Source organism: Ceratina calcarata, unplaced genomic scaffold (assembly GCF_001652005.2).
Source record: "Ceratina calcarata isolate Rehan_Ccalc_2016 unplaced genomic scaffold, ASM165200v1 scaffold162, whole genome shotgun sequence".
Taxonomy (NCBI): domain Eukaryota; kingdom Metazoa; phylum Arthropoda; class Insecta; order Hymenoptera; family Apidae; genus Ceratina; species Ceratina calcarata.
In genome coordinates, this window is record NW_017137498.1 from 293,399 (window position 1) to 308,897 (window position 15,499).

Here is a 15,499-nt window from a genome sequence, read left to right on the forward strand (position 1 = left end):
AATATCAAAATTTCATGTGAGTTTTAAATTGTAGACTCGAGGCGAAGCGGGATCTCGTGTGAAAATTTTATGCCTCTAAAAAATATTTCCAAATCGTTCCGTCGTTAATGAAACGCGTAATAAGCTTTAGACGTGCGCGTATCGATTTTCAGTAATTAACTGTAAGCGAGTCGAGTATACGTGCATAAGTATAACAACGGCGTGCTTATCGCCGGGCGTTCGACATATGCAATCAATTGTGCGATTAAAAATTTGATTGATTATGGAGTTATTCGCAGGCAGCAAGGACGTGTAGAAGTAATAACGCAAACAGAGTTGTAGAATGTCATTACAGTCGTATTTTTAGAGATCTGGCAATTAATCTTTTCTTTTCGACAGCTTTGTCAAGATTGTAAATTACTATACCCTTAACTCCACGGTCAGCTAGAAATAGACTCGTTAAGTCGTTGCTTAAAAATATATTTATAAACATCGGCGATGTATAGACCAGTAGATGAAATAAAAATGTAGATCGAGTAAAGGGACGTGATAAAGCTAAAACCGCGGCGGAAATGCAAACGCGGTGGCAGAAATTACGCTGTCTTTTAAAACAGCGCGTATTCGCATAAATAATTCATTGGATAGAATTCGGAATCTGTGAACGAGGAACCGCGGTCGCAGGTTTCTCGTGTACGCTCGCGGTGAGACGGGCAAATCCTTCTAGCAAAGTTCGAAATTTGTACGCACAATTATGCAAATGCTTAGGCATTCTTGGTGGCGAGCTTCTGGGAGGCGCTCGCACCTATCCGTCGCGAGATTTGAAACCGTGGCCAGATCCGCGTACAGCAGCTTCTATTTTCTTCAAACTAGGGAAGACTCGATTTCGCGTAATCTTGACAAATCGAGCGGGCTCGTGTACACGGAAACGCGGCCGAATAAATATTCCTGGTACTCTCGACGAGGCATAACGAGAAACGCGTGAACGCTAAGACCCGTAAAGACCCGATAAAGTCCCGAAGAGTTCGCTGGGACTTGGTGAGAAGTTTGGGAAACCGGTGAATTAGCATAAAAGGGATTCGACTTAATTAGACCAGTTCCCTGATCGAGTCGTACCTACTGCTTCCTACCCTCGCGATATCGCACGCGATTGTTCGCGAGTTCGCCGGCTCTTCGGCTCGGTCCCGTTCGATCCGATAAAAACGATGAACGCTCGATTAAACGTTAATTGCTCGAAGGTTTTCCTTCGGGAAACGGTTAATTAATGGGTACGCTCTTCTTAAAGGAGTAACAAGAAAGGAAAGTTAACTTGTAAGTGAATTAAAGTAAACCGATTTCAGAAAAGGTGGGAGTTCGTGTCGGCTCGAGGCTCTTACAAAATTATTGATCACCGGGATGCACGCAGCTGGGAACGTAACGGCAAAGTGACAGTTAACCAGCTGCACGGTATCAAACGAACAGGGAACGGCTCGAGTTACTTTCTCGAATCGCGATTAGTTTTCGTGAACGGAGTAATGGTTAGCCAACTCCGTTCCAATGTACATACATACATACACAGTGGTTATGTACGTAAGAGTTTTTCGGATGGCGGGGCGTAACGTAACGAGCAATCGATTACATGGTTCGTTTATATCGGATGCGAAGAGAATTTTGTTTATCGAATCCGTTTTATCACAGGGTTCTCGGCTGTAGGTACATTCATATAATAATAAGGATGGTATTTGCTGATTTGCTTGTGTTCATTTCCGCAAACGCGGGTTTCCACGCGGATGTACAAGGCAACCTCCGGACCTCTGGTTCCCGGCTGTAAATATTTAATGGGAAAACCGATGGGATTTGCCGATCAATGTAAACCCTCTTTTGGTCGCCTAGCTTCTGAACAGCCATCGGGCAGTTTCTCCTCTTCCGGGTATCTCAGAGGAGAGGATAAAAAAAAAAGCGATGCGTCGTTAGGGTGGGTAAAGGGGGGAGGGTTAACAGCCGACCGCCGACTTTTCCTTGCAATTTATTTTCGACCAAATAGAAAGAGGTTCGATTCTTGGGTCGCCACCATTGCCGATGCCTTTTTCGACGTTAAGAACGGAAGAACGAGTTTATACGTTGATGGAAACGTGAGCAACCGTTCTCGTGGCTTCGTTTGATATCGCAGCTCACTCGGATCCTGCTTCCGCCGACGAATTTATTGGCGGTTTGATGAAAGCGATCTCTTCAAATTATTTGCTCTGGCTAACTGTTGCCGAACGGACGTTTCACGTAACGTGGCTTTTACGATAGGTTTCGATCGCTCTTGCTACCCTCTGTGCCCTTAAGTAAATATATTGCTTATTTTCATCCGAGTTTCAGATTGAATTTTATTGGACACTGTCACTCGTTCATTATTTTTTCCATTAATGTAAAGAAAACCCATTTCTTCAATTTTGAATATTACCGCGTTCTGCTGAGCGTCGGGATTGTAACTTTGATGGTTAGACAAAAAGAGAGATTTACGAGAACACGGAACACGTGCTAATTAAATTGTCGATTAGATTGTTTAAAATAACCTTACATTAATATTATTCATTACATTTTGGTTTCCTTTTAAACAGGAATGGTAACAAATATCTTCTTGGATGAAATGACACATTTAACTCTTGCGGTTTACTTTTAAGTATAGAGATCCTAATCTAAACTGAAAGAGGATAGCTGAAGAGGTCGATCCAAAATTCCGTAATGAAGGAACATCGACTTCGAGAGTGATGGGAATGGAAACGCGTTAAAAATTAACGCGGCGCAAAGAAGGACATTTATTTGTGTCTTCCCACGGGCGCGTTATCCAATCGGAATGGTCGAAACGAGCCGGGGAATGGCACGTTCTACCGAAGAAACAACGTGCACCGTAGATCACGTGCGCGGAGCAAGGAATGTATTCCTGGCCGGTAGTTGTGAGTCGCAATTGCGTCGCTCCTCCCTTTGCACCTGTACCTTATACTTTCGCTAGACGTAGGGTCCGAACGAATGGCACGCACGTGCATACGTTTGCGAATTTCCGTGCAACGAGGTTTGCAAGAAGCTGCAACGTGAACGCCTTCCACAATGAGAACCGACACCTGCTACTCCTATGATATTTTTTCCGACTAAGTTAAACGCGGTCCGATAGTTTTCTATCGAAGAGATAACTTTGGCCTCCCTTCAATTTTTTGCTTCAGTTGAGAAACTAGTTTCTTTGTAAGTCCGTTCAGTGAGTCGAAGTATCGAAAAAAACAGAATATTCATGTGCAAAGAATGGCAGAAAATACGGTTATTATTGGGTGATGTTGATCAATAAATATCGGATAACTGTTAATATCAGAAATACACTTAAAAGGTTTCAAATCGCATGAAATTATTTTATTTTATTCACTATGGGGACTAGACATTTCGTAATATTAATTATACGGACCAGACATCTCAAACTTGCCCATTTCTTTACCGTTTCATGAAAGTTTGTATTTACTTCGTGATTTGATGTTCAGTTATTGGACGTAATTTGTTTAAAATTGGAAAGTAATTTTAATAATTCAGATCGTGGAATTTAGTTACTTTGTGCGATCTTCAGAATGAGATTTTTCTTCCGAGGTACGGGTCGAATTAACTGCTGTAAAAATAACAATACGGAAGACATCCGTAATTTATACGACCTCCGGAACGTTTTTTGTTGTTCTGCCGAGGCACTTGCCGAATTTGACGATCGCAATAAAAACTACACCGTATAGTAGTGTCAATACGCGATATGAGTCACCCGCCTAGCGGGTAGAAGCGTTTGGTTTTCGAAAAGTGTAGAGTGAGAAAAGGAATAGGAATAAATGTGATAAACGGATCGGCGAACCCCTTCTCCGCAGAACACCATGGTCGACATGCGCGTGGAAGAATTCCGATTCGCGCCGATTCCGTCTGTGACGAATCGTTACGGTGGAAACACTGAGAGTTTGGATAACCGTGTTGACAGACTGCATATGCAACAGCCAGTTTTGGCGAATCTCATGCCTATTTTTCCCATTAGCTAGCATTGAGCCCGATCGGAAGAAAATCACAGCCAAGCAGAAGTTCACGGTGAAGCGAATACGAGCTATGAATTGTCCAGCGTTACTGGCTTCTCGGAGTTGCGTTTTAACTCGGGTTCTTAGGTCGGAATAGACTTGAATTTATCGTCTTAGCTCGTTGCTACGAGCTTCCACCTTTACACGGTGTAGAGGGGCAGACATTAAGTGTGATTGTACTCTGTTTCACAGCAAGAGACTTATTTGTGGAGTCGATTGACCGATTGAGAGCGAAAATTGGAGATTGAGGAAGTTCTCTCCGTCAAATACAGTCCACTGCGCAGAGTTCTGCACGATTTTGGCAACGGATTCCGCGCGGTGTTGAAGTGCGAGGAAACTCTAATTTTTATTTCATTTTGCAACCCCTACAGAGCGTCGCTAACGTTAAATTCGGGCGAGCCTTGCATCAGCGCCATAGTGGCCAAGGACGAAGACCGGCCGTCACTCGGAAAACTGCCACACAACAGCAGGACGACCACGGGAATCGAGATAGGCCGGGACGGAAAATTTCCCGACAATTCCGGAGTGTCTGTCCGCAGTTATCAGAAGTCATCTTTGAATAAAATAGTTTCTTGACAGTGAAATCAGTGTCCGAATCCGGACCCGTTCTATTGCAAATAATGAATTCATATGCATAATGCATAATCTATCATAATAAATTTATTCTATTGCATAATGAATTTTACGTTCTATTGCTTATGCAAGTATCTATTGGGTAAGTCAGTGAATATTCATAAGGAATTCTAAAGATTACTACGATTTTCCTTCTTTTATTTCCTTGATTACAATGAGATATCTTCACTTTTGACTTGTATAAATCGTAAATAATCATAAGACAAGAATTACAGAATTTCTCGCCAAAAATATTTTTATCTGAACAAATTCTTTGATTCGTGATGGAACCGTGATGAAAGTCCGTCAGTTTAATCTGCGTTACGTACATACACGAAATAGTATCGAATGGAACCATGTTTATACAATGTCGAAATTAAAAAACCGTCGAAACAAAATATTAATTCGGTGTATTCCGTGTGCAAATAAGACGTATTGACACAATTCATATGAACTCTCCGCATCCTATCTAGATTTTACGTACTTCAAATATGCCCGACATTATTTTACAATATATTTGCTTGAAGGTAGAATATATTTCCCTGTTCATAAAATTACTAAAGATAATATTTAAAAACGAGGAACTGACAGTTACCTGGAATGTTCGGAGTCGAGGATAACCATTGTCGATGGTACCAGGATAAGAAGCTCCCCTTGTTGCTTCACCCTCGTGCCCCGATATATTACCGTCCCGATATCCTTCCACCCTTTGCAGTTCGATGAACCGGAAGTAGTCGACATCGAGATACCATCGGTTTCGCACGACCGATAGTTCTCTTTCGGGCACCATATCTTCGGTGTGTTACTTCCCGGCATATTTCTTTTTATCACGTATCAACTTCCCTCTGCGAAGTAAACACGGTACACGGTAAACATATATCACCGACGCGACGCGATGTGAAACAGGTAACGTCGAACTACAAATTTTCCGAAATCTATTCGAAGAATTAAACGTACAATGAGACGAGGCTCGTCTCGAGGTGCATCGAGCTTCAACTGAGCTCCCGTTGGCCACAGTTCCCCGCTAAATAACGTTCACAGTGGACCCAACAGGCGGAGTGATTACGTTATCGTTGGGAGGGTCTGGCGGACACAGGTTAATGATTTCGTTACGGCGAGGTGAGCGCAAATGAACACAAATGCACTGTACCCTATGGCATTATTGGCGCGCTCGATCCACCTTAAAAACAGGTTTGAAAAGACCGGCAGCACCGCCGAGAGCAAAGTGAGAGAGAGAGAGAGAGAGAGAGAGAGAGAGAGAGAGAGAAAGAGAGACGGAGAAACACTTGCCGGGAGTGTAAGCTACATTACGTAAGCTTTTGTGCGGGTACTGGCTCTAACGATTCTTTGAAAAAGGAAATCCTTGACTCGAGAAGACTTTACCGTGAGGCTGGATGCGTTTAAAGGTGAAAAGGAAATCGCGACGATTTATCCTTGTGCGACCACGGTACACATTTTTCACTGCTTGCTCGTGCGCGTTAGTAAAATGCATTTATATTTTGGCTTCACCTTAATTTTGGGAAAAGTAATTGATAGTTTCACGTTCTTCTGTTCATGGAAATTAATACTTAAATGATTTTTTTGACGTTTGCTTTAAAATTCGTCTAATGTCATTCTAATGCCGGAAGCTTCACATTTGAAATCTTCATGTTCCGAAGTTCTTATTATTTCAAGTTTTTTACGATACACCAAAGAATATTTTTGTCATGCTCTATATATCCTGTACATTCCAATCCCGGTTTCAGGGATAAAGAGAAATTCAGGCGTACAGCGCGCGAACTAAGAATTCATAGGAGGTGGGTAACGGCATCGGATCTCCCAGCGGCACGGCTATGTATGTGGAAAATTTCAAGGCGGGACTTTAGAAAGTATAACCAAACGCAGAGAAGCGACCAATTGAAATGCTCTGTGTGCCCTAGCATTGTACGATCATCATTGTTTCGATATGAAGAAAGAAGAAAGATACAGCGTCGGTTGTTGAATTGGCGTTAGCATAAAGTAGATACCCGATGGAACGGCGCACGGCAGAAAGAAAGGAAGAGTAGGTGCGAGTATATTTTGTTATCTCTGGTATCCTCTGCCTTTCATCCCCTTCGACTTACAATAGTCTCGCCGGTTCCTTACAGCATGGAATTTTTCAAACATTTATTCGTTCTTTATTTGCGATTCTTGGTATCGACGATCGGAGTTCCATTATCGGAGTTGTCGACTCAAGCGCATTCTGTAAATAACATCTTCAGTAACTTCAAAGAATCATTCGAGCAATTCAGTTGTTGAGGATTCGTTACGAGGAATCCGTTCTCTACAATTTCTTCATCAACTTTTTTCACTATGTTACCGCTTCTACGATTAAATAAATTTTAAAGAGTCTTTCAAGAGTTATCCCTGTTGTTACCTGGGATGCGCAAAATATCAGATTATTAAGTAAACAAGATACATGGCTATGTCCAGCGACAAAACTTAACAACTCTACTGATAGATATAATTATTGACAATTGCTGTTGTTTTTACTCCGTCTGTTTTAATTTACAATAGCAATTATATTTGGCTAAAAGCACCGGAATCGCTCAATTAAAATAAATTGGTAAAATAATGATGAAGATTAGGAGGCGGCTCTACAGTTCATGCCCCTAATGGCGTCGTAATTCTTCTTTGAAACACATGTACGAGTACGTACGTACCTACGTACTATTACGTCCGGTTCTTCGTACGTATTCGTATTCCTGGACAATGCTGGGAATTTCGCTTTGTATCTCTTGACTTTTACATCCATCATCGCGTATTTCTTCTGGCGTATGGCCGTGGAGTGCAGCGCACCCCGGAAAATATGCATGAGCGGAAATTAAATTATGACGTTTAACATTTATATCTACTTACCCCTTTGCATCTCCGACTACGCAGGGACGGAATCATTTTTAAAAGATACGTCTGGCTTCCTCTTTAACTGGAGTTTTAGCATGAAAAAATGAAGCCAGTTTCGCTTCAGGCTTTTCGAGTCGAAACTGAGGCTTGCGCTTTTTTCCGGGCAGGTATCTAAACGTTAATTGTAATAATGGAAGAATTTACTTGCAACCATTTCTCTTTCTATCTAATAACAGTAGAATATATACTAACATTCGTAAACGCAAAGCGTAGCTCTATGCATCCAGTTCTAGTTGAGATCTGTAAAGTGCAAATTAGATCGGAAACATGCGCGCAAACGAGAGGCCTTTGCGCCAGGATGTGTATCATGCTGACTCGACGTGGTTAAGAAGTTTTCTCGTCGCGCTAGAGGAGAGCCGTCGCGTGTCGTTATCCTAGACGGCTCTTCAAATCGAACGCTGCTAGTGCTATGGCCTCGGGAGTAGTTCTGTTTTGCTTTGCGAAAGTATATACTTCAGGACTTCCTCTTTGTTATGATAGCGTCAGGACTGTATACGCTTCACTAGCCGGTTAGAGGAAAATTATGTAAATTCAGTTGTCCCTTTTGCTTTATCGAGTCACCCTCGATTATATCTAACAGAAAAATGAAATCGAACGGGAAAATGTACAAGGAAATAATAGGAATATTGAGGAGATAAATACAAAAGAAAAGTATTCAACACTGTACACGAAAAATGTTCGTATAGTAGAAATTAAACGTAGAAATTGATAATGTTTGACCTATTTACAAAAAATTAAAAATATTGCGTTTACATATTGTGATTCAAAGAATTGAAATAAATACATTCAGATCACTTTTATTGTCTATAGTTAATACTTTTCCCAATATGTGCTTCAAGTTTGAGCATTTCATTGATCGGAAAATTCTGAGCTTCGAGAACAGAAATAGTATACGTAAGAATCGATAGTAAACTTTGATTAAACGCCTATCCAGTCCGCCTGTTTAATTGCTGAAGCATTAACAATTATAACTGGATCCAAGCATTGGCAGTTCACTTAACTGACCAGATATAATTAAAGCAGAGCACATTTACGGTCGGGTTTATGACCGCTCGTGGTCATAAAGTAAATTGCGTTTTTACAAGCGTTTGAAACATGACGCGAAAAGATTGAATTATGTTGTACCGCGAGGGTGGTTAATCGTGGCTTTCTGCGTTTTAACAGATTCTATGGCGTATGACATGCCGACATTAAACACGACTAAGCACTCGAATCCCGTCACGATAACAGCTGCCGACAAACGCACGGAAATTTCCTCCGTGCCGGAGCTCTTTCATATCCTATCAAATTAAAAGCGTTAAACGTATTCATCTTCCCACCCCCTGTCGTTTATACGTGAGAACGAACTTAGCCACTTGATGGTGGGGAATGGAAGACAGAAACAAGGGGGAAAGGGAGGGACAGGAAACAGTTTCAGCCGCAGGAATAGTAAACTCTCGATTATCCGGCACGTGGATAGCCGCGAAACTTGTTCGAACCACAATATTAACGTATCTGTGTTAAACGCGATACGTAATAAATTATGTTTAAGCATTATGAGATTCACCGGTCGCTTCCAGCAAGTTGCTATAATCTGCAGTATTATCGTTGCCGATCGGACTTTACTTATCCGCAGACAAATACGGCTTCGTTGCGTTGCCCGTTTTAGGTAGTTTCTCCGCTCGTTACCAACCAACTGCTTCCATCTCAGTTCGACTAAAATTTACAGAATGCGAGATTCGATGTTACAGATCCATCGAGAAATACAGAGAGGAGAACAATCTCCGTGACTCCTTCCGCGAATGATTCGGCTCAGTTATTTAAAAAATTTCACTATGCATACATCAGAGAATTTGCATTTTTTTTTAATATCACAGAGATTATTTAATTTCTTTTAAAATTCTGTTATAATTAAATACGATAACAAATTTGTAAATGGACGATTGTTGGTACTAGCAGAAAATCCGTGTGGTGTTTAATGCAGCGTCAACGTATTCAGGGTAAAAGCAACACTTTCTATGTAGTGACTGAGCACATTCTTGAGATTTATAAGGGTATCCAAAAATCATTGCCAGAGTTAGAGAGGAAAGAATTTGACGTCGTTTGGACGACGTGCAAAGGGTGTCACGTAGCGTACAAAATGTAGGCAAAATTCATAGGGACGCGTCAGCCATGTCACCTTTAGCGAACTGAAAATAGAAAAACGACGCTATAAGCTCGTTTCCAATATATTGGCCGTTCACGACGATACGATGGCACGAAAGGTATCACGTTAATGCCATTATACATATGCAAACGCATACCATGAACAATTTGTAAATAAAATTCATGTATACAGTAGATTTTTCAATACAAGAATTATATGTATGTATACGGATAGACAAACTTCTAGAATTAGCACTTAAATAATATTTGCAAGAAATGGATAATGACGAGAAGTGAGAAATATTAATTGAACTGTGAAGAAAATGTGTCAGATCAAAAATCCGTAACAACTTGTGTAATGTTGAATTACGCTCGGGAAGGAACTAGGAAGCTGAGGGTCAAGATTAATGCGAGAGAGATTTCGGAAGACAAAGACATTTCACGGGGCAGGGCGGAGCTACGTCGCAGATGCCGTTGACACAGAAACTAGATATCACCGGAACAATCTACAGTGCTTGTCCAATGATAGATGGTTACTGTGGAAATCTGGTCAAGAGCCGGGAATGGAAAGGGGTGAAATTGGTATGGGATGGTAAATTATATGTTAACGGACGAATATCTGACGTGATTATAACTTGATCTAAGTTGAGCTTCGTGCAGTACATGATCTCCGTGGCAACCAACACAGCCGAGAAATCTGCAAGTAAACCGATGTGCTTCCGCTTCATGGAAGGCAATTCGATTTGGCCCCGAGGACTCTCGCCTAGAAACACCGCGCCCAATCCTGACTCCGGCTGTGGGGTATTGCTATTACAGTGCGAGGTTAAGTTGTATTGTCTCCGTTTCCATTTCGCGGTTACCTAAGGACGGCCGAATTACTATTACGTTACATTTCAGCCAGCCGACACCTTCTTAGCTCTAATTATTGCGACATTGCGAGTGTGGCTAACAGTTAGTTAAACTAATTTCTAAGGATGGCAATGATGTATAAAAATTAATAATCTTATATATTAATATTCATGTTAACAGCATGTGGAGGAGGATGAAAGGGATTTTTTACACGTGTAAAAGTATTATCAAGATTCAACATAGTAGATTCTGTTATATCTTATATTAGGCGTTTCAACTAAAAAGTTAAAATAGAAATCTAATAATCTGAATCTCATATGTCCCAATGATTAATTTATTCGGTCTTCATTTATGAAATTATCTCGTAACAATCATATCAGAATTTTCGTGATTTTCCATTCTAGAACTGCTGCATTCTATTTATTAAACATTATATTATTATCTTCTACTAGACAGCTGATCGAAAAATCAGCAGACATTTGGTAGTTAATTGGGAACGTGTGAATCGTTTTTACAGTGCGATGTATTTTGTTGACTCGTTATCTTACCTCTCTAATATTTTCTCGGCTACGCGGCTATGGAAATAACACGCGTGAAATTCATTGCGGTCGGCGCACAAATTACCGGAATTTATTATAACGCGTGCGCGAAAACCCCGAGAGTGTATCGTCTGCGCGAAGGGAACGAATTTAGTGAAATTACCGTAGACGGCTGAGAGAGAAGTTACATTTGAAACTTTATTACGTGTTATTTACTCGTCATATTTTTTCATCGAAGTGTTCCTTTTTTATATTTAATCAATCAGTGTTTGAAACCATTTAATCGTTAAAGGCATTAATGAAATGAAGATATTACATTAATGATCCTGCGAAGATTAATAATTACATTAAAATATTTTGCCAATATCTTAAATTGGTTTTTAAATTTTGATGGTTCAAAGAAACCTCGAACGAAAATAGCACTTTGGATTTTCATTCCTTGATTCATACCATCGTCCCTTAAAATTTTCCCTACCGGTTCATCGCCTAGTCTTGAATGCGCTCGTAGTTTCGAACCGCCGTAAATTCCTGTTTCAAATGAAATTTTTATCGCGGCTGGATCGGTTGTACATAAAGTAGTCCTTGCTAATGTCTCTATCCACGGAACGGTAACCGATCGGTCGGGCATATATACCGCACCACACCAGCGTAGAACGGAGTAAACCGAATTCATTCGTGGTTTCGACCGGCTACTACTTTACACTGAAGAGGTCAAGTACCGTCGGCTTTACACGAATCAATGTGGCAGTACCATAAATACCGATCCCTTTACGTACGACTGGCGGGTTCGATGCAACGAGCACGGGAGAGTAGCGGCCGGTTGCCGGACGGCCGTTGGCACCGGTCCACGGGGTGCACTTCTGCCCGGATCTCCCAACCCTTTCCCCTCGCTTTTGGCTCGCCCCGCGCCACTCTACGTTCCTATCTTGAGCGCACGACCAATTGGAAGTCTTTATTGCGGTCTTGCGATCGCCGCATTTTACGAGCACGCGGTCCGTTTACTGGCCACCGCGCTAACCGTGTAAGCATTCCCAGGCCAGGGTCAGGCTTCTTTTCATCACGCACATGGGTGAACGTACACTGCGAAATAAAATTTACGACTTTTCGTTACGTTACCTACGTATCTTGATTCATTATCTTTGTATCTTTTATAAGGTAAGTACTATGTAGCTCGATAGCGAGAGTACGATAATATATGGTCAAACGTGTTTGTTCTGACTGCATAAAGAAATTGTGCGATTAGTCGTTAAACTCCGGACGAAGACGTATTATAATATACAATATCTATTCTAATATCGTATTTTTTATTCGAACCACTAATGCTGTCTTTTACATATTGTTCCTCATTCGTTTTTTGAAAAAATAAAAGACACCAAGTCCGGCAATCAATGCTGCAAATCGAACTACTGTCACAGATCTATTCTTGTGTGAGGGATCCTTTAGGTAAAATAGGAAAAAGCTGACTGAAAAGCTCTACGTATTAGGAAAGGAAAAAAAGGCGCCGGAAAGAAATTCGATGGATAGCGGGTGGTCATAAACATCGAGGTATGTACGCGGAAACGTTTAGTTGATTTACCGTGGTAACGTGGTCAGTGGCCGTTTAAAGTGAAACGTGACCGTCTTAGAAATAGTTGGGACATGGGGGTATGTCTCGGAAAAAGTTAAGTCGATGATCCGTTTTGTACGGTTATACGATGTGCGTGTTTTTCGGGACGAACATACCGGAGACGCGATTAATGTTTCGTGTCGAATGAGTACAGTTGCGTGGAAGTAATGCGGCCAGGTCATAAACTGATCCCCATGTGGCAAAACCGCTTCAAGCTAGGAAGTCCAACGTGCAATTCGTTTTTTTACTTCTGCACGAATGAAATATTGATCTTCAAATATATTTTCAGGAAATTATCACAGCTGTTCCGATAACCGATATCGTATATTCTCGATGTTATTTATTTTTAAGTGAACCGATGTTATTTATTTTTAAGTTAAACAAAGAACGCAAACAGTTTTGAATTGAACGCGTGTGTTTGTCGAAGAGACGGAAGAAAATATTGGAAATAAGAAGCAGCTTGAATGAAGTTCTGCTCGGTATATCTTTTCATTCCATTGAATCCGGTGTTTTATGCGGTAGAAATAAGAAACGGAAGGGACGCGAAACCCTAAGAAAATACGGAACTTGGCTAAAATCATAACGAGCCGTGCAGGAGCCTTCAGCTTGTAGCTCTTCCTGTCTTTACGCGGGTGATATCTGCAGATGGTTAGACAGTTGAGAGGAACACTCTTGTAGCCAGTTAATAGCTGAAATTACGTTTCTCCGTGCGGGAAACATCGAGCTAACAGCGTTTTCTACTCTCCTTGTTTCTTTCCTACCCATGTTAGAACTTCGATCGTGAATCCTTTTAAAGACATTCGCTGGAATTTTACCAAAGCTGTCGGCTACACAGATTTAACCGTGCGAATAGAAGTTTTGGTTGTAAAGTCAAATTCTGCCGAGCTATACGGACAAAAAATCGTAATGAAAAACTTCCGGACTGGAAAAATACGTTCTTTATTCAGTCACTTTCATCTCCAGATGTGAAGCATCATTTTTCACGACATGCAAAGCTGACCCGCAACGCGGGGAATATAAAAGCGAGAATTCCAATCGTTAACGCGAGACGTGCCTATCGTCAGGGGCGAGGGACTTTCGCGTAAAAAGGTCTGGGAGACATTGAGCCGTCTGGAAGGAAGAGTCCGCGATAAAACAGAGAGAAAGTCTCGGTACAGAGAAAGAACATTACAGAATGAAGAAAAAATGGGAGATCGTGACTCGATGCATTATTAAATCAACAGCTCGACAGCAATAGATACGGAGTTAGCTCGAGATTCACTGGACCTCGCTGAACCTATTATTCCATCCGACTGCGTTGTTCAGAATCAAGTTTTTTATATTTCTTATTCCCAGCCGCTGGAATCTCACAAATCCTCTCACTCGTCACGTGTACGAGTCCCTCGCGAGTAACGAGTGTTAAAAATGCAATAATCCTACGCGAGGGTTCATTAAATATTTGAAGATGAACCTTTAAGAGCTATGGCACCTGGTATTTCTTCATGTGGAAAATGCATAAATTATACGTTCGTAAGTTACTTGGGTAATGAAGATTGTTCGCAGCTACAATATTTTCACGGACCCTAACTACGGTTAGCTGAAGGAGATGTGTACGTTCCACAATATTGTACATGAAAGCTTATCTGCTAAATAGCATCATGCGTGCCATTGTACACGTATGCGTGCATTGATTTCAGTTAACATTACTCTATGAAGGATTATAAAACCAGTAGTAGTGTTCGTCTATTCCGTGGATCCGTGTTAAAATATTTATCATATCCTGTAGCTGAGTTCGCAGAACGCCGAACGAGAAGATTTATTGCAGCCTACGGCATGAAAAATAGAAAAGGTGGGAACGTTCCACGGAACGTTTAAAATTTAAATCTAGAGAGAATAGAGAAGGGCCTATAAAATCTGCATGGTGCGTGCGCGGTGAAATGTCCAGTGAATTTGAAAACTGTTCTGGGCCATTTAACAAAATGCTAAAACGGAACGGTATATGCAATAAATCGTAAACGTATGAAAGAAGATATCAATTTCGCATATAATTTTCGATGCTTGCCCTTTTCCATTTATTCGAATTTCCCGATCGGTGTTGGAAATACGAATCAGTAATTCTGTATTTTATAAAATTGCACTTGCTGAATGTGTTTAATCTCATGCCTGCAGCTAAAATTATTTTACGCGTAGACTGTGTAATTGCGAATCGACGCGGCGGCAAAATGATACACTACAGAATTGAAATAAATTTAATTTCGACACTCGAAATTCCTGGAACGCAGTACATACGCGGACGCTACAATAATATCGTCCATGTTTTTATCGTTCGTATTCTAGTTTAAGTTCCGAAGGTTTAACGCTTTTTATAAATACTTGAAACAACAGGGCGGAAAAACGCGAGAGGAAGAAAGGCGATATGCAGGAGGGGCGCAGCTGGGTTCATCTCGGCAATAGTCGTTTCTGTGATGAACAATACATAAGTAAAACCCTTCTCTAAGTTCGTAAACTTCCAAACACATTGACGCGTCTCTCGGCCGCGTTGCCACGTAGACGGAAAACTTGTTCCTAGCTCGTTCTTTGGGTTCCATTACCTCAATCTTCAATTATCTCTTCTCGTTTTTTCTCTCTGTTTTCCATTCCGAGTATTCCTGAATTCTTTCTAACCGTAGTTTTTTTACTTAACTAATTATAATTTCGAAGACAACAAACGAAACAAGTTTGAAATATTAATTCGGGTCTTCAGAACGTTTTTCTTATGAGAAAAGCAAGATTGAAATTTAGATTAGCTATGTAAGTTTGTAATTAATCTACCATGGTACATATACCATGTATTAAGT

At 41.0% G+C, this 15,499-nt stretch overlaps 1 protein-coding gene across 2 annotated transcripts; it reads right to left on the reverse strand.

The window, feature by feature from the left end:
• Window positions 1-4,352: 4,352 nt before the first annotated feature.
• LOC113465247 (uncharacterized) lies at window positions 4,353-5,761 on the reverse strand. 2 transcript variants are annotated; one of them, XM_026819770.1, is made up of 2 exons: window positions 5,239-5,761; window positions 4,353-4,639 (listed from the first exon to the last, which is right to left on the reverse strand). In XM_026819770.1, exons 1-2 carry the CDS (start codon window positions 5,457-5,459, stop codon window positions 4,438-4,440), a joined length of 423 nt encoding a protein of 140 aa, XP_026675571.1. In that variant the 5' UTR covers window positions 5,460-5,761; the 3' UTR covers window positions 4,353-4,437. The 2 variants fall into 2 exon arrangements, with proteins under 2 accessions (XP_026675571.1, XP_026675572.1); XM_026819771.1 differs by lacking the exon at window positions 4,353-4,639 and adding an exon at window positions 4,782-4,959.
• Between the last annotated feature and the right edge of the window lie 9,738 nt (window positions 5,762-15,499).